The sequence below is a fragment of the Takifugu flavidus genome, chromosome 7 (genome assembly GCF_003711565.1).
Source record: "Takifugu flavidus isolate HTHZ2018 chromosome 7, ASM371156v2, whole genome shotgun sequence".
In the NCBI taxonomy this organism is placed as follows: Eukaryota; Metazoa; Chordata; class Actinopteri; order Tetraodontiformes; family Tetraodontidae; genus Takifugu; species Takifugu flavidus.
Window position 1 is genome coordinate 5,420,323 of NC_079526.1, and position 26,057 is coordinate 5,446,379.

The following is a 26,057-nucleotide window of genomic DNA, read 5'->3' on the forward strand; positions in this document are numbered from 1 at the left end:
ATCGGTGACACTGGACTGAGAGGATCAACAGTCGGATCAGGGGGAGCCAGCCGCCGTTTATCCCGTTTTTTATCTGCAAAAACACATTTCACGGCCGACCTCAGCAGCTCCTACTCAAAAATATAATCTAGAAAAATCTCAGCAAGGTTGTACAAATGACCTGAAAAAAGTTATGTATTAAATCGCACAGCATAAATAACACAACATGTTTATTTGCATACAATCAAAGCAATGATTTAAAATCCCTTTAAGTGCTGAAGCTACACAACAAAAACAACAACAGAGTCTTGGGAGACGCGCGGCTCCTGGTCGTGTGGCTCCTGGTCGTCTCGGCAACGTCCGGTCAGAAACGACCACAGTGCTGGTCACATCCCACGTCTTAACCTTTTAAATAACTGCAGCTCACAGATCTGACGCCCGGACTAAAGCCTTTACAGGACAAACAGTGGACGATCAAATGTCTCGTAAGCCGATAAGCCCCCTTCCCCCCTGAGTGTCCCGGTACAGGATGGAAATGTTCTGGGAGAAAACAAAAACACTGCCGGGGCGACACAAAGCCGCGGAGCAGCTGTTGCTCTTCCCGCCAAACAGTGACGACGAGGAGGGTCGACACTCTGCTTCAGTGATGTCACAAAATAGGACGATAAGGAAGCGAGTGACATCAGAATTGCTGGTGCTCGTGTCTGTACCACAGTGGGAGGAGGCGTCTTCGCTAAAACCTCATTTCAGACGCGCAAAGAAGGTCCGGAGTGTTTCGATTCTGGGTGCCGGGCGGCATCGGCCTCTCCGCAGCGTGTGGAAACGTCCCCCTACGGGACGTTTGTCCGACCAGAGCTATGAGACACCAGAGAGCCATCAGCAGTGCCTTGCAAAACCATAATAACAGTCCTTTACAACCCTTTTTAGAACAATGAGTGGTGTCTGTCCGCAGCCAGCGAGGACCCGTCAGCTGTTTGGGGTCCTGCTCCTACCTACAGGCATCAACTTGTCTATGAGGAGACGGTTCTCGCCATTCAGGCCTCTTTCCTGGGCCCACGACTGCGCTTAAGAAGTCAAGCAAGTCCTGGTTAAAAATAAGGAAAAGAGCAACGAACAAAGCAAGTGCTGCTCTAAAGGCCGTGAGGGGTCAGCCCCCGCCCCGGCGCCCCGGCGCTGCCCCCCTCGTCCTCATACTATACTCTCGCTGGCCGACTTCTTCATCAGTTTGGTCGACAGCAGAGAGTGCTGGGAAGAGCTGGACTCCCTCGTTTCGGGAACGAGCAGACGCACTTTCTGGTTCGTTCTCCTCCACTCGGAATACAGCTGGCAGTGGTAGCGGAAGGACACCTGCACAGGACGGGGGGGGGGGGGGGGGGTCGTTAGGTTGCTGCTCTACGGGCTCGCAGTGGTGGATCCGTAGGAAGTGACATTTACCAGAGTCCACAGGACGTAGATGGTGAAGAGCGCGATGGTGAGGGTGATGAGCCCCACGGCCTGCAGCCAGCTCCCCAGCTGGAGATGGTCCTGGGCGCCCTTCAGACACAACCAGCCCGAAATGGCTGCTAGCGGCGTGATGAACAGGAAGCACACCATGTCGCAGAACAGCGTCCTCTTCTCGTTAAGGGGGCCGGGCTCCTGCAGCCACTGAGGGATCAAAAGCAGGATGAAGGGGGGGGTAAATGTGATGAGTCAGGCTGCCAGGAGGTGGAGCACGTGAGAACAGCCTCCGCTGTGACGCCGGAACGTTTGAGAAGCCTTAAGGACCTTTGAGAGACACCCTTTGGTGACCGTTCAGCCGATTCAAACGTTCGAGCGCCACTGACCGCCATCGGGACAGCGTCTCACTACTCCACCGAAGCGGGACGACCTCCGTTACCTCTGTGAGCGGCCGCGGCCGCCGCTCGATGCTGAACTCCGTGTGGCAGAGCTCGCAGTAGCTGGTGTTGGAGGACGACAGCCACTTCTCCAGGCAGCTCTTGTGCACCGTGCCCAGCGTGCCTGTGCAGTAGCACGGGGACAGCAGCCCCTCGCTGATGCCTCCTTCGTGGCAAATGCGGCAGATGGGGCCGTCGCTGAGGGGGGGGGCGACGCACGTAGAGAGAAAAGAAAAGAACCAGATGAGGTTTGGACGTGAGTGCTGCTATTGTGCTCATGGTCGACACATTTGAGTACAACATTAAACACTGTTGAACACGTCTTCCATGTTCTAAAGGAGGCCTCACCTCTGCGCGCCCGCGGGTTTGAGCACCGAGGACAGCAGGTGTCCGTCCAACGCCGTGACCTGGGCGACGTACAGCGGCTGGCACCCGTCGCCGCCGCCCTCCTCCACATTCTTCCACAGGCCGGTGCTGCCGGCGCAGTCACACAGGGAGCCGGGCAGGTGGCAACAGCCCCTCGTCGTCATGGCTGCGGAGGGGAGAGGGTTCAGAGCGGGAAAGGTCGGAGGTCGAGGACGAGTACGGCGGCGAGATAGCTCGGCTCTGCGCAGGTGGAGGAACCTCAAGTTTCTAGAAAACAAGACATTTACATTAAATGACTCTGGGTTTTATCTCATCACAAGACTGGTTTGTGTTTCCAGGAAGGCAGCCTGGCGCTGGGCCAGTAGCTCCGAGCAGCTGGTAGACATAAAAAAAGACATCAGCGTGCTGGACGTGCAGCAGAGTGATAAACAGCTGCGTCCTCTCTGATAACCCTTCGCCTCAGATAAGAGAAGACGGACGCATGCACTGCAGCTCCAGTCATTCTTGCACACGCCGCCTGTAATGGACATTTAAAAAACCCAAAAGGTACATCCCATAAGGAAGGAGGCAACATGTCACTCACAAGCTGGGCTCTTGTTGGGATGTGGCCTTTACCAGGCGTGGCGGGGGGTGAACAAACTCCAGTGATAGTTTAAGGCTTTTTTCCTCACACGATTGGTTATAAATGTTCTAAAATAATCAAGTCTATAAAATGCAAAGTCTGTCTGACACAGAAAAAGAGGCACAGATATAATGTATAAAGGAAACGGGCCATCAGCACATGAGTTTATCTTCATTTAGCCCTTTATTGAATGGAAATATTTGTACATTTAATGTTAATATTAGCTAACATGAACTTAAATGGAGAGGAATTGTTATGGAAATGAATCGACGCCTGCTTGGTTTTGAACTTTGTGATAAATTGGGACGTAAGTGGCACCTGAACATGTTTGTGTGGCGGCATTACAGCGTACTTACGCAACACTGGAACAACACTGGGGGGTGTTTAAGACGCACAATCCCTGACCCAGAAAAACAAAGGATAGCCCCCAAAACCAAGACAACATGCACGGCTCTTTTAAAGGTTTGGATGATGAGACACACTCGGTCGGGCCGTCCTGGAATGTGTTCAGAACTTGACTGATGCTCGAGAATTTATTGGAAATCCCTGGAAGAGCCGACAGGAAGCAAAACTGGGACCACAAGCAGCACAATGGCCTTTCTTCTGCCATGAAATGGAACACTTAATAATCATGACCTTTCATTCTTGTGAGCTTCCTTTCAGCATTCACACCTTTCATCCTCAACAGGAAACTTCTTCAAATACACAAGTGCATGACCTTTGTAACCCCCCCCATTCCTTACATTAAATAAGGCACATTGGCATGTTTTTAACGATGTAGGGTGACACTTTCATACCAAGAACGACCTCAAAAGCCGCGTAAACAGACCGTAAACCTGTGGCACCACATCAACTCACACCCCACCACCAAAAGTCCCGTTTGCATCGGTACCAACCTCGCACCTCTCCGGGGGGGTAAACTACGATGGGAGACACTTCAATGGGCGACCCTTGCACCGTGCGTTCCCTCCTGGAGCTGCCGAAGAAGTGAACCGGTACCAGCCGTGACCCAGACAAGCAGCCCCCCACAACCGTGACCCCCACCCCCACACAGGCTCGCTATAGTCCCGAGAAAGGACTTGTCTATCGGACACATTCCCCATCGGCTGGCTCCTCCAGCTAGCTGCTAGCCCCGCAGAACACATGAAAACACGCACTCACTCCGCGTCCTCTCCTTCTCACTGGTCCTTCTGGGTCCGGGTCACCGTGAAGTCTCGGCCTTTTCCCCCGGCTTTCATGTTCTGTCGTCGGTCTGTGCGTAACGGAGGCGTTTGGAAGCGAAAGTGGCGCTAGCTAGCGGCTGATAGCGAGCAGCTGATAAGACCCAACAGACCAGACCTCCGCTTTAAAGGTTCTCCAGAGGATCATCACCGGCTGTCTGCTCTCTGCTGCGGTGGACACGACAACCCCGGGGGCCAGAAGCACCGCCCGGGTGGCTTTAAACGAGCCTGGGAATGACAGCAGCTTGAGAGGGAGGGGCGGCAACATCACATCCGCGATCAAAGGAACAAAGGAAGCGAATAAATGCTGCGGAAACGGTCTAGTTGTGCTTAGAAGAGCACATAGTGAGAGAAAAAGATGAACTTCACACGATTCTGGTGGTCAGAGCGACTCCTGAGACGCAAACCGAGGTGGGAGCACAGAAAAGACGGCACCTCTGCTGGTTATTGGAGAAGTTTAGGTTTATTCATGACTCCGTGGTTTGTGAGTAGTGCAGAAGTAGCAAAACATGTTTACATTTGCGGTCTTGACACCCCCCCCCCCCACCCATCAGTCACACGAGAGAACATCTGTCCCAGGTGAGCCAATCAACCATGCAGATGTTTTGCATCTCTGGCTTTCAGTTCCATGTTGGCCTTTAAAGCGGCCGAGTGAAGGAGCGGTTCTGTTCAAACCGGCTGTTTACAATAAAGGGCTCAAACCGATGAAATGCAAAGACATCCGGCTTCATGATTTTCTTTTTCCTGAGCACAAAGCTTGATTCCGCGTCCTCCCGCCAGCAGTCAAATCACACAGCACAATTTTTTACATTGATTTCGCCACACAGCATGACAGATCATTCATAAGAGCCCTGATTATGTCGCCAGACACAGCGATGAAATGCAACCGTAGCAGCCTGGAACCTGCTGGGGGACCGCTGATGGGGACGGCGTCCGTCTCCTTTGGTTTCTGTTCAAATGAAGACGCTCCGATTGTTCCGCCCTCGCCCACGCAGAGCCGCCACCAGCTCTTGCTAATTTTCGCCGGGTTCGGAGAATAAAATCACAATTACAGAGGCAAACAGAGACTCCAGAGTGCATGGGGGATATTCTGGGTTTGTCCTCTCCTGCACCCTGGTTGCATGAAAGGGGGAGAAAAAAAAAATCAGGCAGTTGGAGATGGGAGAAGAAAAAAAGGGGGCATTTTCTGGAGAAGAAATGGAGGCAGAAACCACAGGAAGCAGTGACACACAGGTAGAGGGATCCCTCACAGTTCCTTCACGAGGAGCGGGTCAAGGGGACCATCAAGGCTGCTTAAATTAGAAAGAATTCGCTGGCTACAGCTTTGGGATCAATCTCGCGACAACATGCAGCTCTGACCCTCTTCAGGCGTATGATCAACCCAGGATATGGTTTCATTTTATTTTCAGACTCCGTTGAAATCAGAGGAAGACAAAAGAAACGAGAAGAAAGCAGCAGGGAGGAATGTCAGATAAAAGAGTCCGAGAAGAGTGAACCCGTGAGGGAATCGAGACGACAGCGGTGTGACAGCTGATCTAAACCAGAGAAGAAGAGTGGAAAAACTGACTGAAAGTCAAACAAAAAAAGAAAAGAGCATGAGCGTCACTGGCTTTGGCAGCAGGGGAGTTTGCCTCCTCTCTGGCTGTCTGTGGTTGGGGGGAGGCTTATGTCCACTACATTGTTGCCTGGAGACTCATCGTGTCCGGATCTGTCCGATATTTGCTTCTGAGATACGATGCGGTAGATTTCTGTGAGAGAGGAAAGAGAGTGAGGTATTATTCTAGAAGATTTCCAGTGTTGTGACGTCTTCGCTGTTGCTACCTGTGAGGATGTTCTTGAAGGCTTCTTCTACGTTTGTGGAGTCCAAAGCAGACGTCTCAATAAAGGAGAGAGTGTTCTTTTCTGAAGATGCAGACAGAGTGGATTGAGTGGTCACGCCTGGGATTAAGTCTTTGTTTATTACCGCCGATGTGCTGCAGCGACCCTCACCTGCAAACGCCCGAGCCTCGTCGGTGGGCACCGCCCTGAGGTGACGCAGGTCGCTCTTGTTTCCCACCAGCATGATGACGATGTTGTTGTCAGCGTGGTCCCTCAGCTCTTTCAGCCAGCGCTCCACGTTCTCGTAGGTCAGGTGCTTGGCGATGTCGTACACCAGCAGGGCCCCGACGGCGCCGCGGTAATACCTGGAGGAAGGACAGAGGGGACCAATACAGCGACCGCCTGCTTTCAATGAGGGCGCGTAGGGGGAGAAGCTGCTCACGCGGAGGTGATGGCTCGGTAGCGTTCCTGTCCAGCCGTGTCCCAGATTTGTGCTTTTATCGTCTTGCCGTCGACCTGGATGCTGCGGGTGGCGAACTCCACCCCGATGGTGCTCTTGCTCTCCAGGTTGAACTCATTTCTCGTGAAGCGGGACAGCAGGTTACTCTTCCCGACTCCAGAGTCTCCGATCAGTACAACTGCCAAAACAGCCCCACAAAGACGACAACAAATGAGCCCAAACACACGCTACAAGATTGCTGATGACACTCCCAACCTTTGCTTACTGCATTTTAGATTAACTTGGTCGTATTATTAGCAGTAGAACTTAGTATTGCTATTATGCAAGTTTTTTTCTAAAATGAAACAAATACTAATGATTTTATTAGTTCATGTCAGTGTTGTGCTACTGTTTGTAGGGTGACGTCACCTCTACAGTAATCTTATTACGCATACTAATGACACAATAAGGTGTACACACACATGTTATGTTTCCGGGTTTCCAAAATAAACTGACAAGTGCCATGTCACGGCATTCTTATACGATTTAAAATGCTTCTTATATGGAAATTGAAGCAATTGAAGCTCACTACTACACAGAACAGGGTCGATCGGAAGCTGCGAATCAAGTTTAGAGGGATGTCAACAAGTTAGCTCAGCAGCGTTAGCATCGCTGTTAAATGAGATGAGAAATAACAATAAATCCGCGTAAGACTTGGGCTTTTGCTAGTCTGCCTTTAACAGCGCTCCGCGTTACACCTACGCAAGCCGATAAAGTTAAGCGTAAGGACGTATCAGGTGACATTATATTGCGGACAATAAGCTGCCATATTAGCATGTTAGCTGACGTATTTAGCCACCTATCGATTTACCTGGCCTTAGCTTGCCAAGTCAAATTCCATCACTGTATTGTATCGCAATGGGGAGCTTACATAAAGACAGCTATAAACGATCAAAGACGAAATACTGTAGCACAACACAGAGTAATAGTGACCTCTAATTTGTAAAGAGTGGATCGCTAAAGGGTAAACAGCTATCATGTTACCAATTTCCACTTTGCTAACGTTACTAGTGGAGCTAACTTTAGCATCAGCGATGGCTTAGTTCACTTCCTTAGTTCGTCCCGCTGCCCCCGAACAAACGGAGGAAGCGCGCTGTCATTCGCGTACCTCCGAGTAAAATTACCTTTGAAAAGGTAGTCGTATTCATCATCACGGGTTCCCATTGTAGAAGACTGTTTTTGGTACTTTTGCGTACTTTCCCACCACACAGAAGCAACTTCTCTCACCGGTAGCTAGTAGACACCGCCTTCAAGGAAGAACAGCAGCACGTGAGTTTAAGAGACCTGATTTTCCACCAATGGGAACCGTTGTTTAATTGACTGACACATACATGAGCCAATCAGATACGACCTGTCAGTTTTTCGACCAATCGCGATCCGTTTAAGAAACCACGACGAGTCACGACACCCTTTGTTCTTCAAACGTCCACGCCCTGCGTCTCCTCAGCGACCAATACTTTGAACTATATTATGGTCTGCTGAAAAGTATATTCATATTCTCGCTTAAAAACAGCCCTTTTCGACTAAATTATAGTGTTAACGGAGGGTGACTCCCACATTAAATGTAACCAGTGGTTATTAAGGGGTGTTTGTGCTCCAGTATTATTTGGGAATTCAGGAACGTTTTATAAACATACCTGACAGCTTTGGATGGAATTTGACACATGTAGTGGGCAAATTAAGTAAAACCTTAAGAACTAACTATTTTCCTCACCAAATATTACCAAGTTAGCATGAGCAAAGGGCTGAAAAGCACCTACGCTACATAAAAGTGCCCTAATTTGGTAGTTTTCCATTGTATTTCTTCTTAAATTTGATAAATATGAAGCTGACGTCTACCTACAATAAATCCACCCAAATCTTTAGTAATCTGACCTCGACTGCAAGCCTCACTGGTTAATATTAAATGCAATGAAGTGATGAAAACAAATCCAAACAGCCTGGAGAATATCATTCGTTTCCATTCCAGACGTGCGCTGCCTTTATCACAAGGGCTCATGAACCGTCTTCTAACATTTCTACACGCACAACAATTCATAGAACCGCTTTATTTTGTATTCATTCGGGATGGATCCAAACACACATACAGCCATCTATTTATCCTCATGTATAAATAGATGAATATACACAGATATACATAAATACATATTTCTGATATGCATATTCAGTTTGAAATCATGCTATGCACGTGTAAAGGACTCTCCCTATGGGATGAGGGCACACAGCAATTTGAAAACACATACACAAAACAGCTGAATAGTTGGAAGAATCCCTACTGACGAACAGTAAATCCCACCAATCTGCCCATTCAGGTGTAGAGACCATAAATATACAGGGGCCGCAGCCCAACAAACAGATATGGTACAATAACTTGTGTAGATTGCAAACATTTCTCGCCCAGCAGCAAAAATAAAACCCAAACAAAAATAAGATTCTCAGATTCAAATGGAAAATATATTTGTATATCTTTATATATGTATTTATAATTTTATGTACACATTCTCGCACACACAACTATGAGAAAGAAAATGAATACGACACAAGACGTGCATGTAAAAAGATGTCCCGAGAAGGCAATGAAGCTTAAAATAAACTCAGACTGTACAAAATATTGCTGCTATGTCTTTATCTGATGAATAGCAAACTGATTCTGAATGGCCCCTGCACATCATGAGAATGTGGACGTGTCCTCCCCCACACACAAACACTGGACCAACAGAACCCTTCTTTCGGGTGGAACCTCAGTTCCTTCAGGTGTCCTCAGATGGCAGGTACACAAACTGAACACTAGGATTGTGATATCCTTCACTGGTGGACAGTTACAACTTAAACCCCCCCAAAAAAACCTAACACACTCAAGTATCAGCAGAAATCTGACGTTTGTTTGGCCTCTATCACCAGTTCATCTGCAGCTCTGGATGAGCTGCACACAATGTTCAACCCAACTGCCTCCATTCACATACACAGCTAACAGGTACGACACTGACACTACAGCCGGTGCTCTATGTCTACAGAAGTCTGGTCGGGGGGGAAGGGTTCCATTATTGGATGGACACAGCCACTGTCACCGATACGCCGATCACGGGTGCACGGAATGGCAAATGTAGAGATTCTACTGGTCTGTCCAGAAGATGAGCGAGGGTGGGAGACGCCGGTGATGGGGGGGTGAATCTGGTTGAAAGGCAAAAGTCCCAAAGCTCAGCTGATGAGTGACGCTGGATCCCACCACCCCTGTGATCCGACAACAATCCACAGTTCTTTGGATACAATGAAAATAAAGCGTGGACAAAGTAGCAAAAGGGAGCCCATTAAAGACCAAATAAATACCTGTGAGATAAATAAACATATAAATAACGTGTTTTTATGGCATAGGTGAAACCCATCGAAATGATGCGTTTAACGTTGCCTCCTTAATATTAAACAGCTCATAATCACTCACACAGATGATCCAAAAACGTCATCGATGTCCATCGGTGTCAACTCAAGGCCACGTGTACTGAAACTATTTTCACCGTTAAAATGAAAGTTGCTTGTAAGTTGATATATATGTTTCCTTTTTTTCATGATTTTTTTTATCAGTTCCGGCCCCTCTGAGGTCAGGCTGGAGGTGACGTCCTCTTGTGGTCGGTGACTTATCTCGTCGCCCGCTCGTCTCTTTCTGTCGGAGGATGAACGATGGGATGTCAGCTGAGGGTCCGACAGGAGCGGGGCCGTGGGAAAGAGGGGCCGTGTGTTTGGATGAATATGCTGATTCCCCTCAAAAGAAACTCGCCCACACTTGGAAGTTGCATTTCAGCTCAAATGGCACCGAGCTGAGGATCCAAAGGAACTTCCAAGCACCGGCGGTTCTTCAGAGGCCCCGCGAGCTCTTCTGGGCCTTCACAAACGTACAAAGACTACAGCTGCGTACACAATACTGGATGTCACACATACACATTATGAATAAACTGATAGTATTTTCATTGAGTCAAAGGTTAAAGGCAGGGATGGTCCAAGGTCGGTGTTGTCGTCACGGTCAGGATGTTTCCTCCCCTCTGCGTGTTTAGTTTCCGGGTCAGGCAGAGATCCTGTTGCTACCGCTAAAGCTCTGGACTTGGCGCAGATTCAGAGTCCTTTTCCACTGAGACGCTCGCTCTTCCCTGCTGGAGAACGGCCTTTACTGTTGGAGACAGAGAGCGGATCACTCAGGAAGAGCATCGTCACAGGTGAAAGGCAGAACACGGGATCTACTCGATTTCCTGTCATTTTATTTATTTATTTTTTTGCTCATAATTGTGTTTCGTTAATAATCATATTGGAAAAATTCAAGTAACAGACCGAGCCGTTAGCAGAATCAGCGATTTTGACACCTATGACGCACTCATTTACCCACATTGGAGTAATTCAGTAACCTGCGCCTTCCAGAAGGTGTAAACGCGTCACTGCAGCAGAGCATGGCGCAGAGCACATGCTGCTGCCGTCCGTGAACGAGCGGCACCGACGGGCGTCTTTTTGGTCTTTAAATCGAGAAATGTAATTGTCTGAGTTGTGGCAAATAATCCCAGCTGGTCTGATGCATGAGTCTGTGATGCAGTAACAAAGGCTGAGCAGTTGGACAGACACGAGATGGCTGATTGTGGTCTGGATGCTCATGCGACCCACACTGGACCAATGAGGAATGAAGCTTTCCTACAGAGCTGGGGTTCGGGATGCAGAGCTCACTGGGAAGAACCTGACAAGTTTGCTTTACCCACATAAAGGTCCCGTTAAACGGAGCTTATTTTTTCCTGGCCTCTGCGCGACATCTTAATGCTTCTCACTTACTGTCTTTCTTTCCCAATCTCCATCTGGCATGGCCTTAGACTCAGAGCCATAGTGTAGCGGAGAGTACACCCAGGTCCTGTCCTCTGGAGGCTGTTTTTATACCCCCACCACAGCAGAGGGGGACAGAGGAAAGGCCGGATGTACAGAGACAAGCAGCAGGGGGCAGGCAGGAGAGAGACACAGGAGATCACGGGAGAAGAAGAGACAAGACAGGAAATGAAAATTAGGGATGCATAAAGGAGGAAATGTTGCTGAGAGGTACAGGAACGTGTGCGCTGGAAGAAGTAGGTGTTAAAATGTTAAAGTATTCAAAAGATGTGTTAGTCTTTTAATTGGAAACCAAAACTGAAATGATTTGTATATGCAAACAATAGCCTGTATTGGTGCACGAGAGCGCTTTAGTGGTTGTCACTGATGTGTGGGTAAACCATGTGGCCCAGTCTGGACTAGCTCCTGGGGCGTAATGTGTGCGCAGTGACAGATGAGTTGCTGCAACGGCCCAAACGGGGAGGTGGAGCAGCGTGGAGAAAGAAGTGGGAATGGGAAGAAAGCCAGGATGCTGGGAGAGTCAGACACAGAGAGCATCCCCAGTCAAAAGCAGGACACAAAACACAGGGTGTTTATTTTCCTTTCCGTCAAGCAGGCGCACTCTTCTTCGTTTACAGTGTACCAGAAAGCAGCCGTTTAATAAGGGGAAGCAGCCACAGGATTGCAGAATCGTGGTGACAGACATGGGGTTTGATGCTTTCCCCATCTCTCTCTCTCTCACACACACACACATACACAAGCCAAAATGTTAGTGCTGACACTGTCCAGGAGGAGGGGGGAACAAATGGGGGAGAGGCAGGCTGTCAGAGAGCGAGGACACAAATGGTGAACAAAGAAACCATCACATAAGCAGTCTGTCAACCTCCCACACTTTGATTTGCTACTGAGGGGAGTCGACACGTTTCTAATGTCACAGCACGAACCACAAAGAGCTGCAGAAAACCTCTTCTTTCATTCCCATAATTTCAGCAAAGGTGATGTGCAGCTCCAGACTCATCTAGACTTCACCCTACACTAACAGGTCCCACTTACTGGAGAGCTGGGCTGGCTTTTCCTTCTCTGTTGGAAAGGAGAGACCACCCAGGTCCTCCCATCAGGAAACTGATACAACGGGAGCAATATGGCGCAGGGGCAGACAGACAGAAGTGTGAAAACATGATGTAAGGAAGATGGAAAAACTGATGAAAAAGGATGCATAGAGACTTGAAAAGAGACCCCCTCCCCTCTGTTCTACACTCCATTCTGGCTACGGTCATCACATAACAGAGATCAACCTGAGCTGCAGGGAATGAATAAATGAAGAGAGCAGGAGCAAATTAAACGATAGGAGTGGATGACATTTTAAGGAGAACATGCAAGTGTTGATGATAGCTGAGTCATTTAGCCTGCAAACACCCGCACACACACACACACACACACCGCATTTCTGGGTCTTGAGCAATTATTCCACGATTAGCGGAGTCCCCCGCCGAGCCATAATAAATTCCCCTGATCGAACTGAAGAGGATGACCCTGCTGATGGATGTGGAAAATGGAAGAATGGATGTTGAACTGTTCTGTCTTTCAACTACCCAGAAATAAAAAAAAAACTGGCTCAAATGAAAACCGATGCTTTTTGGTAATATTGCGTCACCTTGTGCGGCACAGTAGACTCCCTGCTACCGCGTACAGGGAGTGTAACCCCCTCCAATTCTGTGGCCAATTCAGTCCCGTAAGTGTTGTTAAATTGAAGAGCCATCTCTCTGATCAGCCTGTCGGTGTGTCTTGAGCCAACATTTCTATCGGAAGCAATGTTCTTTGGCTCCGCACTCGTGTGTAGCTGTGCTTTGAAACCTGCCAACACAGACTTCCATTTTATGCACATCAAACAAGCTAAAGTTTACAGTAGAAACCTGAGAAATGTGGCTGAGATACTGTTGTAGTATCACTCCACCACCCTCTAGAGGGCGCACTGCAATATAACCTGGTCAAAGAAGCAGCTCAACAGTTTGGAATAGGAATGATTCTTATTCCCCTGCAGCAATCAGTGACTGAAAATAAATGTCAAACCATTCCTTTGACTGGATTTAACACACACACACTGCAGGAAACTCTTTTCCCCTACCAGCCTGAGAGGAGTCTCCAGTCAGCGTCTCTGAAGGAGTGTCACACAGCTCATCTTTATTTTATAATCAGAATCATTCCTCTGAATACCAAAGCATCTCATACATCTTTAATACTGATTAGAACGAACGGCTTGATTATAAATTGAAGTATTTAAAAGTCTATGTGTGTGAAGGGTGGGCAAATGTGTGCCTTTAACTTACAAAGTAGATATCTGTGATTGGCACATCGTCTTCATCATCAACTGAAGCCTGGCTGGTGCACCCTGAGCCTGACATCTGGCTGGCCCCATCGAGCTCCAGCTTTGGACTGGATGGGGCTTCTTTGGCTGCACCAGGAGACGAGTGGGGGGCTTGGGTGGAGGAGGAAGAGGCCGATTCTGGTTCTGGGACTGGTGGAGAGACGCAAGCTGCTGCTGCCGCAGTCTCACCGGACGCCTCGGCACCAGATATCTCCTTCACGTCGCTGCGGGAGGATAAAAGTGACGGTTTTGAAATTTGAAGCTGACGTTTAATAACATATACACACTACAGGTCACACCAGCAAATTACGCTACTATGATATCTTATTACAAACCTCCCTTCAAAACAAACAGAGTGCAGATGACACTGGATGGATGACTGGTTATAAGCAGCCTTCCTGAGCAGGGCAGAGGACTCAACCATTAGGAAATTCAGCAGCTCTGTGTGTGGGTGTGTATCTGCTTAAGCTCCTGCCAGCTGGCTGTCTGCTGCCGAGGCCCTTTATTGTTCCCGTCCAGATCACAAACTGTTGGGAAGGATTTCGGCACATCCACATTGCTTCATCAGCTAAGCCCCACCAGAGGAAAAGCCTAACAGTTGCCCGCTGAGGCGCAAAAAAATACGAGTTGGCATCTCCGAGACGGAGCCGACTGGCTGGTTGAATGAGGGCAGGATGGCGGTTGCCATGCAGAGAGCCAATTAATTCAGATACATAATAGCAGCATCACTATTAATCACTGAACTGCCTCCCCCCCCGCAGTCTCTCCTCCCACATTTGGCTGTTTTTGTCTCCTCATCCCAAACAATTCTGCAGCTGCAGGTGAGTGAGAGAAGACACAGAAATGTGGGCCGAGTCTCATGTTGATGCAGTTGCCAGTGGCCATCTCGGCTGCTCCCGCTGCCCCCCCTTCTCGTCTCAGACCCTCAGGCCATATGTCTCGCCTTCCTCAAACCCAATTTTTCACTAAGTTAGCCTTAGCAATCACATGACAATTTTCAATCAGCCAACTTGAGTGGCACGCCAAGCGCTCCTGAATTAGCTCTTTATAATTTCTCCCAAAGGTGTCTTTTACAATGGGATGTGACACTAAATAACCCTAATTAAAATCCTAAATTGTCACGACATTTCACTTTAATGGGAACAGGCCCAGACGTTCAGGCGTCCTGTCCCACTAACCTTAATTTGACGGGCTGATTCCTCCAGGTCAGGGCTCTTCTGACCCCTTGTCTGCCTTTGAGTGGCACCACACCAATAAGCACAGCTACAATACACAATGCACACAGCACAAAGGCACACGCCCTGTGTGTGTGTGTGTGTGTGTGTGTACTGGTGTGCATGCTCTCATAATCTGAATAATTTGGAGTACGGACAGTAATGGGGACTCATATAGTAATAAAGTAATGAGTCAATTGCTTTCCGTGTCTATAAACAGTGTGGGTCAGGTGAGGTGTGAGTTCAGGCAGAACAGTGTCACGCTTAAAGGTGATTAAAATCACAGGGATTATTCCAGCATATCCTTCATCGCCGGTCACACATTTGTATTCTCTTATAGTCACTGATAAAAACAACTCATGCTTCTTTTTGCTGTAGATTAATCAATATTTAAATGTTTTAATGCCACAAGACAGAAAACTAAAGGGTGGTTTTGATTGTATATACCGGTACATCCAAAAATTAAAATATGGGTTGTTTATTTTGTTTGGAGAAGTATATGATGGATTTTGTGTTATTTTTGGTTTATTGGATGGTGTATTGTGCTGTTTGTCCTACTTGGTTTCCTCAGCTGGTGGCGGAACAGAGATATTGGGCTCGCTGTCGTGTCTTTTCAGCTCCACCTCCACTGTGATGGTCTGCTGATCCTCCTCACGCACACGCAGCTCCTCCTGGGTCCTGAAAACAAATATAACAGCCCCTCTGTTACAGGCAAACACAGAGACATCTCAGTAAAGGGGAAAATGGACCTCCACGTAAACACATAGACCGACAGGCTGACCTCACACTTCCCTTCTAAACACACCCACCAAATCCAAAAATACTGCTGTGAAACCCCTCAGAACAGTTCAGTTAATGCAGCAAAAAAAGATTTAGTCAAAGTTGCATTCATGCACTCACCTCCCGTCATGGCTGAGAGACTGGGTGTGCCTCCTGGAGACAGAAAACACTGACTCTTAGCCAATTTCACATTGTTAAGCCTGTGTGTGTCTGTGTGTGTGTGTGTGCGTGTACCTGTAACGGGAGTGCTCTGCCGTGTCAGATGGAGACCTCTCTGGGATGGACAGTGAGGTTGTGGAAGAGAGCGTAGTGGCAATCGATGCTGTGGTGGCCTCTTCAAATGATGGAGGAGTGCAGGAAGAAGATCAGGTCGCCCTGGAGAAGACACAGAGGAGTGTGTTTCCATGGTAACTGGTAGCTTAAGACTACATATATGGATTGTTTTCATAAAAGAAGGAGAAAGCTGTCAGAGCTCCCAGCACAGTGTGAATATTTGAACTCCTCGCCTAAACTGTTGCCTTGTGTTGCAATACTATGCAAAGGTGACATTTACCCTCATCCTCTAGTGTCGGGAAGCTGCGAACTCCTCTCAGGTCGTAGATATTCTCGTCTCTGTCCGAGTGCAGCTGGCTGGCTGACCAGGCTGCACCAGGACCAGCACATTTAGGCACCGACAGTGACGCGCGCCCTTTTTTGGATGGAGATGATTTTAGAGCTGAGAGACAACGAGCACTTGTTAAAAAAGAACATGTGTATGTGGTACAGAACATATTACTTAATATTTCATGTAATTTATGACTGTACTGTAAATACAATGCTATAGGGATCAAAAAAATAAACCCATCATCTACTGTATGCTTGTCTGTTTAAGTTTAGCTGTTTAACAGAGAAAAATCTGGTTTCTGATATGTTTGTGTGTGTGTGTGTGAGTGTTCTTGTACTGACTACAGACAGTACCAAAATTCAACCAGCAAAGTGTGGACAATTTGTCTGGTCCTCACAACATCAAAGGCCTGTGTGAGGGCTAAGATGTGGTTTTAAGGTTGAGGTTAGAATTGGGTTTAGATCAGTGTTAGTTATGATGGTTAGGGTTAGCAGCTGGGGAATGGATTATGCCAATGAGGTTTAGGGTTATGGTTATAAAATACAGCTCTGTGTGTGTGCGTCTGTGTGGCTCTTCAAGCAAAGCCTTCCCTGACTATGTAAGGCAGTATCTGAACTCACATGAGCTCTTCTTAAAAACTGTGTTGCTCATGAACTTCAGGAACCTGTCGGCGTAGAAGCCCGGTCGGTGGACCGACACAGTGTCCTGAGGGCGAGATGGACAGATTAGTGAGCTAAACGCTGCGTGAATAAAACAATCCAGCGAGTGCATCCTGTGGATTAAACCGTCTGTCGGTGCCTTCCCGTGCCCCTGTTTAATTATCCATCTGTAGGTCAAACCACCAGACAACAGGTGCAAAAAAAGAAAGACTGCAGACACGTCTCTGCATTATTAATGCGGATCACAGCCGAGAGACAGATGACACCTGGTGTTTGATTTCCACTGATAAAGAGACGTAGCAGAGCAGGAAAGGTGCGGCGGTGCTGTTATTATTAGCTTGTTTTTGTATCCCTTTTGTCAGGCTTTCACTGTGAGTAACATGTGTGAAGGCCGTCATGTAACCAAACCACCTGCAAGTAACAAAGAGTGTCTGAGGAGTATTCATTCTCGTCGGCAACAGTGACGCACACAAGGTAGTTATGAGGCTGTAAATGAGTGTGCTTCACAGTGGGAGAGGAGGGGAGTCAAGAGGGACTTTACTGACAGGACTCATCCTATCTTGAAGACGATGACGTAAACTCCCGAAGAGAAGAGATGCTTTTTTATTTGATCAGAAAGCAATCATTCCCCACATGATGCCTTCCTGAACATCGCTTCATATTTCTTCCTTTAGTGCAGTTTAGATTGAAATACTAAATGTAAAAAAAAAACCAAAAAACCCAGCAATAACACATACACACAAATATGTTTTTGCATCATAGTAGCTGTGTGGCTATGTGGCTAAAAAAAGCTGGCCAAGCTCACCCCATCATGGACCAAAGCCTTCCATGTGTGCTCCAGTTTTTTGATCAGCCTATGAAAAAAACCAGAAAGACACACTTTAATCCATCAGCTTCAAGTATTCGTCTCAGCTTTGGGGAACAATAAGAGCGGTGCAGGGACTCGTGATGCATTAACATGTGTGCTTGTTACCTGTAGGACTGCAAGATATCGATGATTCCGATATAAAGAAGAAGCCGCTCTCCCTTTCCGTTCACCGCTGGGATACCACCCATCCTGGAATAACCAAAGACACAGTCACCACTTTCAGCAAACATTTATGTGCTGTGTAATTACAATATTAAAATTAGTCAAATTGATAGAAAAGAGTTACATTTCAAGTAACTGATTGTGGAAAATAACTAATCGTTCAAATTGAATGTGGTTAAATTCCATTTACAGTAATTTATTGTGTTAATTATTTACACTCCCAGGTGTGTCAGCAGTAACATTATCGGCCTGCTTGAAGCCTCTGGCATCTGGTTAAACTCACGTGTCGTCAGTGTCGATGGATCCTCCACAGGCAGCTCCTCCCTGGATGGACTCCATTGCTGTGGAGTACAGAGCCTTCTGCTGGGCCAGGGGCCGCTTCTCATCGCTGTCACCCTGGGACCCTTCCATCTGCCTCTCCCTCTCTGCCTGGTCCATGTTGTGGACCCCCAGCAGCAGACTGTAGTCCATGATCTTAAAGCTTTCCAGCACCTGAACAAAGGGACACGTAGCAAAGACAGGCGTAAATGTGCGTTGATGCACAGATCCCTGATGATACATGGAGATGATGGCTCTGTTAGGAATCGACAGTGTCAGCGTGGAAGCAAACAGGACTGGTGTCAGCAGCACGTAGACAAGAGTCAGCTTAACTGGACACACAAACACACCCTCATTAATAACCGCTGAAAACCCTGCTGGTGTCTGTGCAGAGTCCCTCCTTAAGCATACACACACTATCAAAATAAACATGATTTCCATCCCCAAACCAAACAGAATAGGTTATCTTTCATGAATATGATTTATAGGCGTGGATTCTGAGAACATCAAGCTCTCTGATAAATATCACTGCATTCTCTGTCTAACTGTCCTCCATTATGAGCCATTACATGGCATAGCATCAGCAGCCCCAGCATCTTCCTCTCAACCTGCTGTCTCAGCTGATTTAGCATAACCCAGATGTTGAACCTTTACACGGCAACTTTCATCCAACTTACCAGACAGTCCCTCTGTAGTGTCTTGGCCAGTGCGTTGTAAGTGTCCTGGTCCAACATCAGCCCATCCTGGAGGTCTTGCATGAAGTCGAGGTCCTTGAACGTTGGCCTGGCCTTCTCTCTCTCCTTCTTGGATGCCCGTCTCTTGTAGGTGGAGCCCTTTAGGTCATATTTGAGGTGCATGCGGACGACTCGGGGGAGGACATTGTTCATGACCACCATGCGGATGTTCTTTCCCCCTGACTGCACACAGTACAGGCCAAAAAATTTGGGCAGCAATGTCCGGGGGTTCTGATTGAGGTTCTGCAGCAGAGTGGAAAACAAAGGAGAAAGGTGATGTAATAAGGCAGAATTGTCTCTGTTATCAAGAACACCAAATTAAACGTCTAAAATCCACTGATAATACGCTTTAATGAGGACACATCATGGTATTTAGCACAGGCTTCATTTCTCCCTTATCCGAGCATCTAAAAAGCTGCTTGACCTCACAGGACAGTCAACGACCTTTCCGTTAGCTAATAAAGTTCCATTGTGGTACTTCTATGGCTCCAAAATCCAAACCTACTCTAATTGTTTTCCAAAATCCAGTAGAACAATGGTTGCTGCATGAAATAGTTCTGAGACTAAAGCTGTGAAACAATGGTGTACGAGGTGCCAATGCCCACATAAGATCCCGGCTTTTCACTGATGTAATTATTCTTACTGTAAATCGACCCACACAATAGCAGGCAAATAATTTTTAATGACAAACATGTTATTTTGTCAGAGTAACTCCACCAAATAATGTGATTATAGATTTGTCTGTGTACCTCCCTTAAATAACTGCTTCAGCCTGACGAAAGGAGCTCAATGCAGGACTTGCGTCTTACTTAATAAGTAAAAAAAAGTGTTAGCAATTAATCCAAATTAATGAGTTTAATCTCAGCTGGATGTTGTATGAAAAAGCTGCTTTGACCTTGAGACAGGCTAAGCTGAGCCCCGTGAGAGGACAGCGGGAAAGAGAAAGAACTCACTGAAGAGAAGAAATGATTTCACAGGGTGAAAGAAAGAGAAGCAGAAGAAAGATCGGCGCGCACGTGTGTTTCAGCCCTTACAAAGCCATCTACATATGACCTTCAGTTGAGAGAACCCGGCAGAGCGACAACAGTGGAATAATAGAGGAAGGCAGCGTAGGAGAAAAAAAAAAGCTTCCTCTCCCTTCAGCCACACACGACCCTTCTGTCTGTGTCGAGAGCACAGCAGCGATGAACCAACGACGCAGACACGTGAGGGAGAGGAGGATGGGATGGAGAGCGCATGAGCGCGTAAGAGAGGCTGGAGGAGAGCGGGAGTGGATTAAAACACGAAACCGAGCGAAAGACGGGAGAAAGCAAACGACACCGAGACGCTCATGGAAACATAAGATGTTGGGGGAGGATGGAAAGAGGTGTTACAAAAGTGGGGGTGGGTTACATCACTGATCTGACTGCTGCAGACATCCAGACTCCTCAGCCGGCTCGCGCTCAGAGGCCAGTCAGCTGTAGATGACGGGAGCAGCTCCACCGCCCGCACGCTGCCTCCTCTGTTTACTACGGATGCAGAGGAGCCTGCATCTTTCTTTACATCACACTGTCCTCAGTTCACCGTCTCTGCACTTAGAAACAACTACAGCAGCCACCAAAAACGATGGAAACTGTGCTCAGCCTTTAAAGCCGCTAAATGATTAAAGGAATTCCTGAGGCGGTCCCTGACGGCGCGGGGATAAACACGAGGCTGGGAGCTGTGAACCCTGACGAGGCTGCAGCGGCAGCATGGACATACATGGAGCTGCTGCTGCTGCATTCATCGAAAAATGAGCCTCCAGACCCGGAGCGCAGGGAGGGAGAACTGCCGAAAAACACTGGCCACTCTTATGAAACCACATGGCCCCGAGTTTCAGTCGGCCATCGCAGAGCTGTCGTGTCTGCTTTAACTCCAGAGGAGAGTCACGTGCAGAGGAGAGATTTCCAGGGTCTTACATAAACCTGAGCTCTAAAAATATGACTGAAACGGAGAACATCGGGGAGTTTAACATTTAAACTAGACTAAGCGATGCTCCCATGAGCACTTTGTTCATTATTTTAAACAGCTGACGTGCAGTGGAAGCTTACTAGGCATCCAAAACCCACATTGCGTTTCCATTTCTGCACACACTTACCATGTAGTATCCAGGCAGGAGCTTCTGTAAGAATTCAGCCTCTTTATGCATCACGGTCTTGATGATGAACTCATCGTCTTTTGTGACGTAGAAAACCGAGCCGCTGGCCCCGGGGTTGGACAGCTCGATCAGAGGTTCGTTACACAGGGAGTACTGCAGACACAGGAAAGACAGAAATATAACGAGTAAAAAGAGTCACATATGTTGCGTCTCATTTTGGAGTGTGATAAGTTTGTTGGATCCCGGCTAGGACCATCAGAATCCCGCTGATGGGACGATGAGCTCAGCCCATCACGCCACTCTGGCCGTGTTTTTTTCAGTACACAGCAGGCAATCGAAAAAATATACATGAATGGTTTAGAGATTTCCTTTAAAAAGCAGCCATATAAATAAAAATCCTGGAACCTGATCTGATGTCTCTTCTTCTGTGTTGACGTCTGGTGATTAGTGACTACAGACGGACCAAAAAGAGTTGGCAGATATGTCGCAATGCAGGATGTTTCCATGTGGTTGGTGTGCTGATGCATAAAGCACATGGAACATGCAGGAATACCCGCTAAGCAGGGAGCGTGTGCCCTGCTCGACGGCTCAGGGCAGAGCGATGAATCACGCGGCCTCCGGGTCCTCCGCGCTAATGACGGGTGACAAGCTGCAGACCTTTCTTTCCTCTCTCTCCTAAGCTTCTTGTCCTCAATCCTCCCCTCTCAGCTTCAAACTTCTCATCCGCCAGTCTCAGGTTTATTAATTCTAGTCCTCAGACCCTTCTGTTTGTCACTTTTCTGACTTGTTCTGTTTCCTCTGATTCGTTTTAGGCAGGTCGGGTGATTCTAATGGTGCAGTCAGTGAACTGAAGAGATCAGATCTCACCAGGTAGTCGTCGGGCCTGATGCCAAACAGCTCTCTGAAGTAGCGGAAGGCCACTGGAGCGTAGGTTTTGAAACGGAAATCAGGGAAATGATGGGCTGGAGTCAGGTTGCTGCCTTCACTGTAACCCAGGAAAACATTGTAGCGATGATAAAACACAATGCTTTATTTTACGCACAACACTTGGATGCAGTTCAGACCTGGGGAAAAAGATGCTCTCCACCACGTAGAAGTCCTGCATCAACACATCTCTCTCTGGTTTGGAGCTCAGGTTGCCCACGGTGTACCCGATACCCAATTGGATGGCACCTTTCAAGGCTGAAGATGTGGTCTATTGGAGCCAGATGGTTGAGAAGTGAATTCTAAATCTCCTTTTTCCAATTTGGATTAAAACATTTGCATAAAACATCTGCTGGGCAAAACCTGACTACAGCGCACCTTCTTGTATGTAGTTTCACCTGACGCGTCCACACCTCTGTGGCCAATCTTCTTACCCTGACCGGGCTGGCCGGAGGACGAGGGCATCTGATGAGGAAATGAGAAGTGAGACTCCACAGGGAATCAGGATTAATGGTTTAAACATTATTTATATTAAAACATGGTACAATAGCGATATATAAAAGCAGGTTGCCACCACAGGTGATATAAACCTGGATTATCTGGACAAAACAGCCATTGATTTGGACAAAATCCAGCTATGGTTTATTATTTCTGAGGACATTTATGAGCCCTGATCTAATTAGTTTAAACACTGATCTAAGGGTTTGATCTGAAGTGCTTTAACCCTCTGCAGAATCTCTGGAGATACATTTAAATAGGTACAAGCAATTGTAACAACGAGAGAATATCAACATCTGATCCAGCACACGATAATAACTGGCCGTGACTTCTCAACAGACCTTACAGTGGATGGCTGCAATGCCAGATGGATGGGATTTACCAAATTAGGAGGATTAATGTAATCTGAGCCAAGTTGTCTGTCTGTATTCTCCAGTCTTCATGCAACACATGAAAAGAAAAAATGATGAGGAAAATCCCGTTTCGGATCAAATAGTTCCATTAGTGTCTGGATTCAAAGGAAAATGAGCTTTTGATATAGAGGCTCAGAAACAGGGTGAGGATGGAGGAGCAACAGGAACGGTGATCACAGGGACAGGTGGCGGGCTCACCTCTGTGATGAAGGTTTTCTTAGCGGCATCTGAGGGAGAGACGGACAGAGAGACGGTTGTTAGCCACAAAGAGCTGGGGAGGATTCATTACTCAGCATCAGCGCTGCTCCGTGTCACCATGACAAATCCCAACGGGAGGATCCGGCACTCTGACATTATGTAATAATAACAGTGAAACACAGCTGGCTAACAGACAGATACGAGCATAATAACTGTGGTTTTGGTCATCGTGACACTGATCCCACCACATGTGCTGCTCCAACACAGCTCCCTCTAGATATTTGCTGCAGTTTCATGTGTTTCCATACAAAATATTAAACCACATTAAACACACACTGATTTAGCCTGGCTGTTGAATTCATCTTTCAAGGGTTTTGTATTGTTGATTCTACTCCAACCGTCATCGGCCATGTTTATTTTAGTCGACCACTCATTAAAATGATTCACATGACACGTTAAACAAAGTCCACGCACATAAAAGAACAAACAAAATGGCGACAAAGGCAATTACGGAGGGCAAACACGCAATTAGCTCGTCTGAAAAACATGTTTATGGGGCAAAAAACCCATTCTCACAGCACTTCTATAGGGGCATTATCACCGGGAAATGGGCAGAAACATCACGAAGCAATTTCAGACCTATAATTATTGGATTCTATCTCAAATCATGAGCAACAAATCTACCAAACACAGCAGTTTAGCATCCGGCCGTATGGTGAAAATCCCTCGTCTAATAACAGGATGGAAGCAGCAGGCAATCGCGGGACCATTTTTGGCAGGAAGGACAGAAATAGATACATAATTACATACGCATAACATTCAGCATCGTAATGAAGAGAAAGCTGAGAAGGGCAGGAAAAAACAGAACGTGCAAATAAAAGGGTAGAAAGAGAGAGAAGGTGATTGGATAAGACTGTGGACCACCATCGCACTCACCCAGGAGGGAACTCATAAAGAAACAAGTTCACAACAACTCAGAACAGTCTGACTACTATAAAGAAACAAGGTCCACATATCAGAGGTGTTAAGAATTCATTCTAACTGGACAGACAAACATTTTATAAAGGGACTGTTTTACTCTACAGACTACGGTGTTGGACGGGTCCGAGCTCAGAGGGCTGCGAACACCACTCGGAAGCGCGTTTGTAGTGGTATTCTGTATTATGACAGCGATCCTTCCACGGAGTCAGGAGGTGTTGAAACAAAATTGTTGGTACTGACACAGAAGCGGGACAAAAGTAAGCTGGGAAATCATCTTCACGGCTTCTCTCCGAATGAATAACAAGCCTTCTCCAGCCTCCGCTGTCCCGCCGCTCGTGGATGCCCACGTGACTGGGCCACAGGATGGGCTGGATGTTGCCCCTCCCGCTGCCGTCTGCCTCTCCTTCTTCCCCCCTCCTCTCATAGAATCACACTCTCACATGCACTCAGAAGCAGATAGAAAGTGGACAGAAACAAAGCAACGTCCCCTAAAAACCATCTGACTGCTGGTAAAAGAGCATTTACAATGCAGGTAATTAAAGGAGAAGGAGCTGCTTGTTCTATTACTTGTGCGACAAGGGAGTTGGTTTGCCTGGTGACATGGACACCTGTGCATCATTTAACAGGCCGACGCCAATAAATATGAGCATGTGACTGCTGGTCGGAACGACCTGTGGGAACAGAAGACGAGCTGGGTCCTGGTTTCCTTTTGCGTGGGCTCCCTTCGGCTTTCTCCCACAGTCCAAAGTCATAACATCTGGGGCGAGGACTGTATTAAATCTGTATTGACCTTAGGTGTGAATGGCTGTATGTTGGCCCTGGTGACTTGTCCAGGTGGACTCCAGCCCCCCACTGACCCCGTTAAAGAAGGTTATCGCGTTCTTCGCGACTGTATTAGCAACATTGGAGGTTCTATTAGTACTAACTATTGAGAACAGAGAGCTTCGTGTTTGGATGACAGTGTTGAGGTGTTCTCTAGACTGGATCAGACTGAGTTAACTGAACTGTACATTCATTTAAATGTTCCACTTTGCTGAAGGTGGAATAAAAAAACGGTCCACTCCCGTTGGAAGCATTTAAAGAGGCGCATTATTACCTGTAACCACATGGTTTCCAGAGTGACATCCAACGCCAGGCTGTACAAACCCTGTTGGACACATCTTTTCCCCCTCTTGTTGCCATGGTGCCCCAAATGAGGTCAAGCTGTATTTTTATGACTACGGCACGTGCGCCTGAAATTGCCAGGCAGATGCTGCCTCGCACATGTCCTCCCATGCTACTATTAAACAGGGCAATGGCAAACATTACAATAAATAATATATTATAATTAGCTACATTTAACACAGAAGACGAAACGAAGCATTCTGGAGTCCAGAACTCATATATTTGTACTGACTCAATTCCTGGCATTAGTTCTAAACGTCTCCAAATGACGGCTGCACTGTACCAGAGTTTGAGGGTCGTGACAGCAGCGTCTGAGACGGAGCCGATCGATACTGCGGCTCCCTGCAGACGGCCAAAGTGAAAGCCCGTCCTCCTGATGGCCGTGTGTTATCTTGACAGAGGTTAAGCAAAGTGAAGGCATTCCAGCCATCGATCGGATGTAGACTCGTCAGGCCGTGGCCACAAAAGCTTTTGCTAATGATGTAAAAATGCATCAGCTTAGAAAACAATTAAGAGCGATAAACCGTAAAAAAAATTCTGGTGCGAGAAATTTGGTAAGACGGCGGCAGCGTGTCAGCACTCACAAAGGTGAGGGTGACCTCCGATAACGATCGGGGCTGAGAGGAAACCACCATGACCTTTCATTGATAGAAATAATTATGGACCACTTGGTGCAACATTAGATCCAGCGTGCACCAGCGAGGCCACTGAACTGGTGGATAATGGTGCTGCAGGTTGTGCTGATGACCTCAAGTCTGGGCGACGGAACGACCTTCTGCTGGCTATCTACGGGGAGAAGTGTCTCCTCATGTGATGTGGGGAAAATGAGCTCAATTTAATTCAAATGGAAG

General features: G+C 47.4%; 3 protein-coding genes across 5 annotated transcripts in view; all 3 read right to left on the bottom strand.

Annotated features, from left to right (window-relative positions):
- Positions 1 to 192: 192 nt before the first annotated feature.
- Positions 193 to 4,295, bottom strand: marchf2 (membrane-associated ring finger (C3HC4) 2). 3 transcript variants are annotated; one of them, XM_057039144.1, is made up of 5 exons: positions 4,003 to 4,295; positions 2,202 to 2,486; positions 1,856 to 2,051; positions 1,414 to 1,623; positions 193 to 1,326 (listed from the first exon to the last, which is right to left on the bottom strand). In XM_057039144.1, exons 2-5 carry the CDS (start codon positions 2,381 to 2,383, stop codon positions 1,168 to 1,170), a joined length of 747 nt encoding a protein of 248 aa, XP_056895124.1. In that variant the 5' UTR covers positions 2,384 to 2,486; positions 4,003 to 4,295; the 3' UTR covers positions 193 to 1,167. The 3 variants fall into 3 exon arrangements, with proteins under 3 accessions (XP_056895124.1, XP_056895125.1, XP_056895126.1); XM_057039145.1 differs by having other exon boundaries at positions 3,999 to 4,289; XM_057039146.1 differs by lacking the exon at positions 4,003 to 4,295 and adding an exon at positions 3,738 to 3,756.
- A 210-nt stretch (positions 4,296 to 4,505) lies between these two features.
- Positions 4,506 to 7,682, bottom strand: LOC130529174 (ras-related protein Rab-11B-like). The gene is made up of 5 exons (XM_057039154.1): positions 7,503 to 7,682; positions 6,322 to 6,517; positions 6,051 to 6,244; positions 5,883 to 5,963; positions 4,506 to 5,809 (listed from the first exon to the last, which is right to left on the bottom strand). The coding sequence occupies exons 1-5, from the start codon at positions 7,540 to 7,542 to the stop codon at positions 5,664 to 5,666; spliced, it is 657 nt and encodes a 218-aa protein (XP_056895134.1). The 5' UTR covers positions 7,543 to 7,682; the 3' UTR covers positions 4,506 to 5,663.
- A 729-nt stretch (positions 7,683 to 8,411) lies between these two features.
- Positions 8,412 to 26,057, bottom strand: part of pip5k1ca (phosphatidylinositol-4-phosphate 5-kinase, type I, gamma a) — a 22,097-nt gene continuing 4,451 nt past the window's right edge. The window contains 18 exon segments of the mRNA XM_057039048.1: positions 8,412 to 10,537; positions 11,182 to 11,271; positions 13,536 to 13,797; positions 15,346 to 15,465; positions 15,688 to 15,720; positions 15,802 to 15,925; positions 15,928 to 15,942; positions 16,121 to 16,282; positions 16,792 to 16,876; positions 17,636 to 17,684; positions 17,804 to 17,887; positions 18,144 to 18,352; positions 18,856 to 19,155; positions 21,029 to 21,181; positions 21,896 to 22,013; positions 22,093 to 22,223; positions 22,331 to 22,417; positions 23,062 to 23,090. Coding sequence (XP_056895028.1) covers positions 10,535 to 10,537; positions 11,182 to 11,271; positions 13,536 to 13,797; positions 15,346 to 15,465; positions 15,688 to 15,720; positions 15,802 to 15,925; positions 15,928 to 15,942; positions 16,121 to 16,282; positions 16,792 to 16,876; positions 17,636 to 17,684; positions 17,804 to 17,887; positions 18,144 to 18,352; positions 18,856 to 19,155; positions 21,029 to 21,181; positions 21,896 to 22,013; positions 22,093 to 22,223; positions 22,331 to 22,417; positions 23,062 to 23,090 — 2,054 coding nt within the window. The 3' untranslated portion in view covers positions 8,412 to 10,534.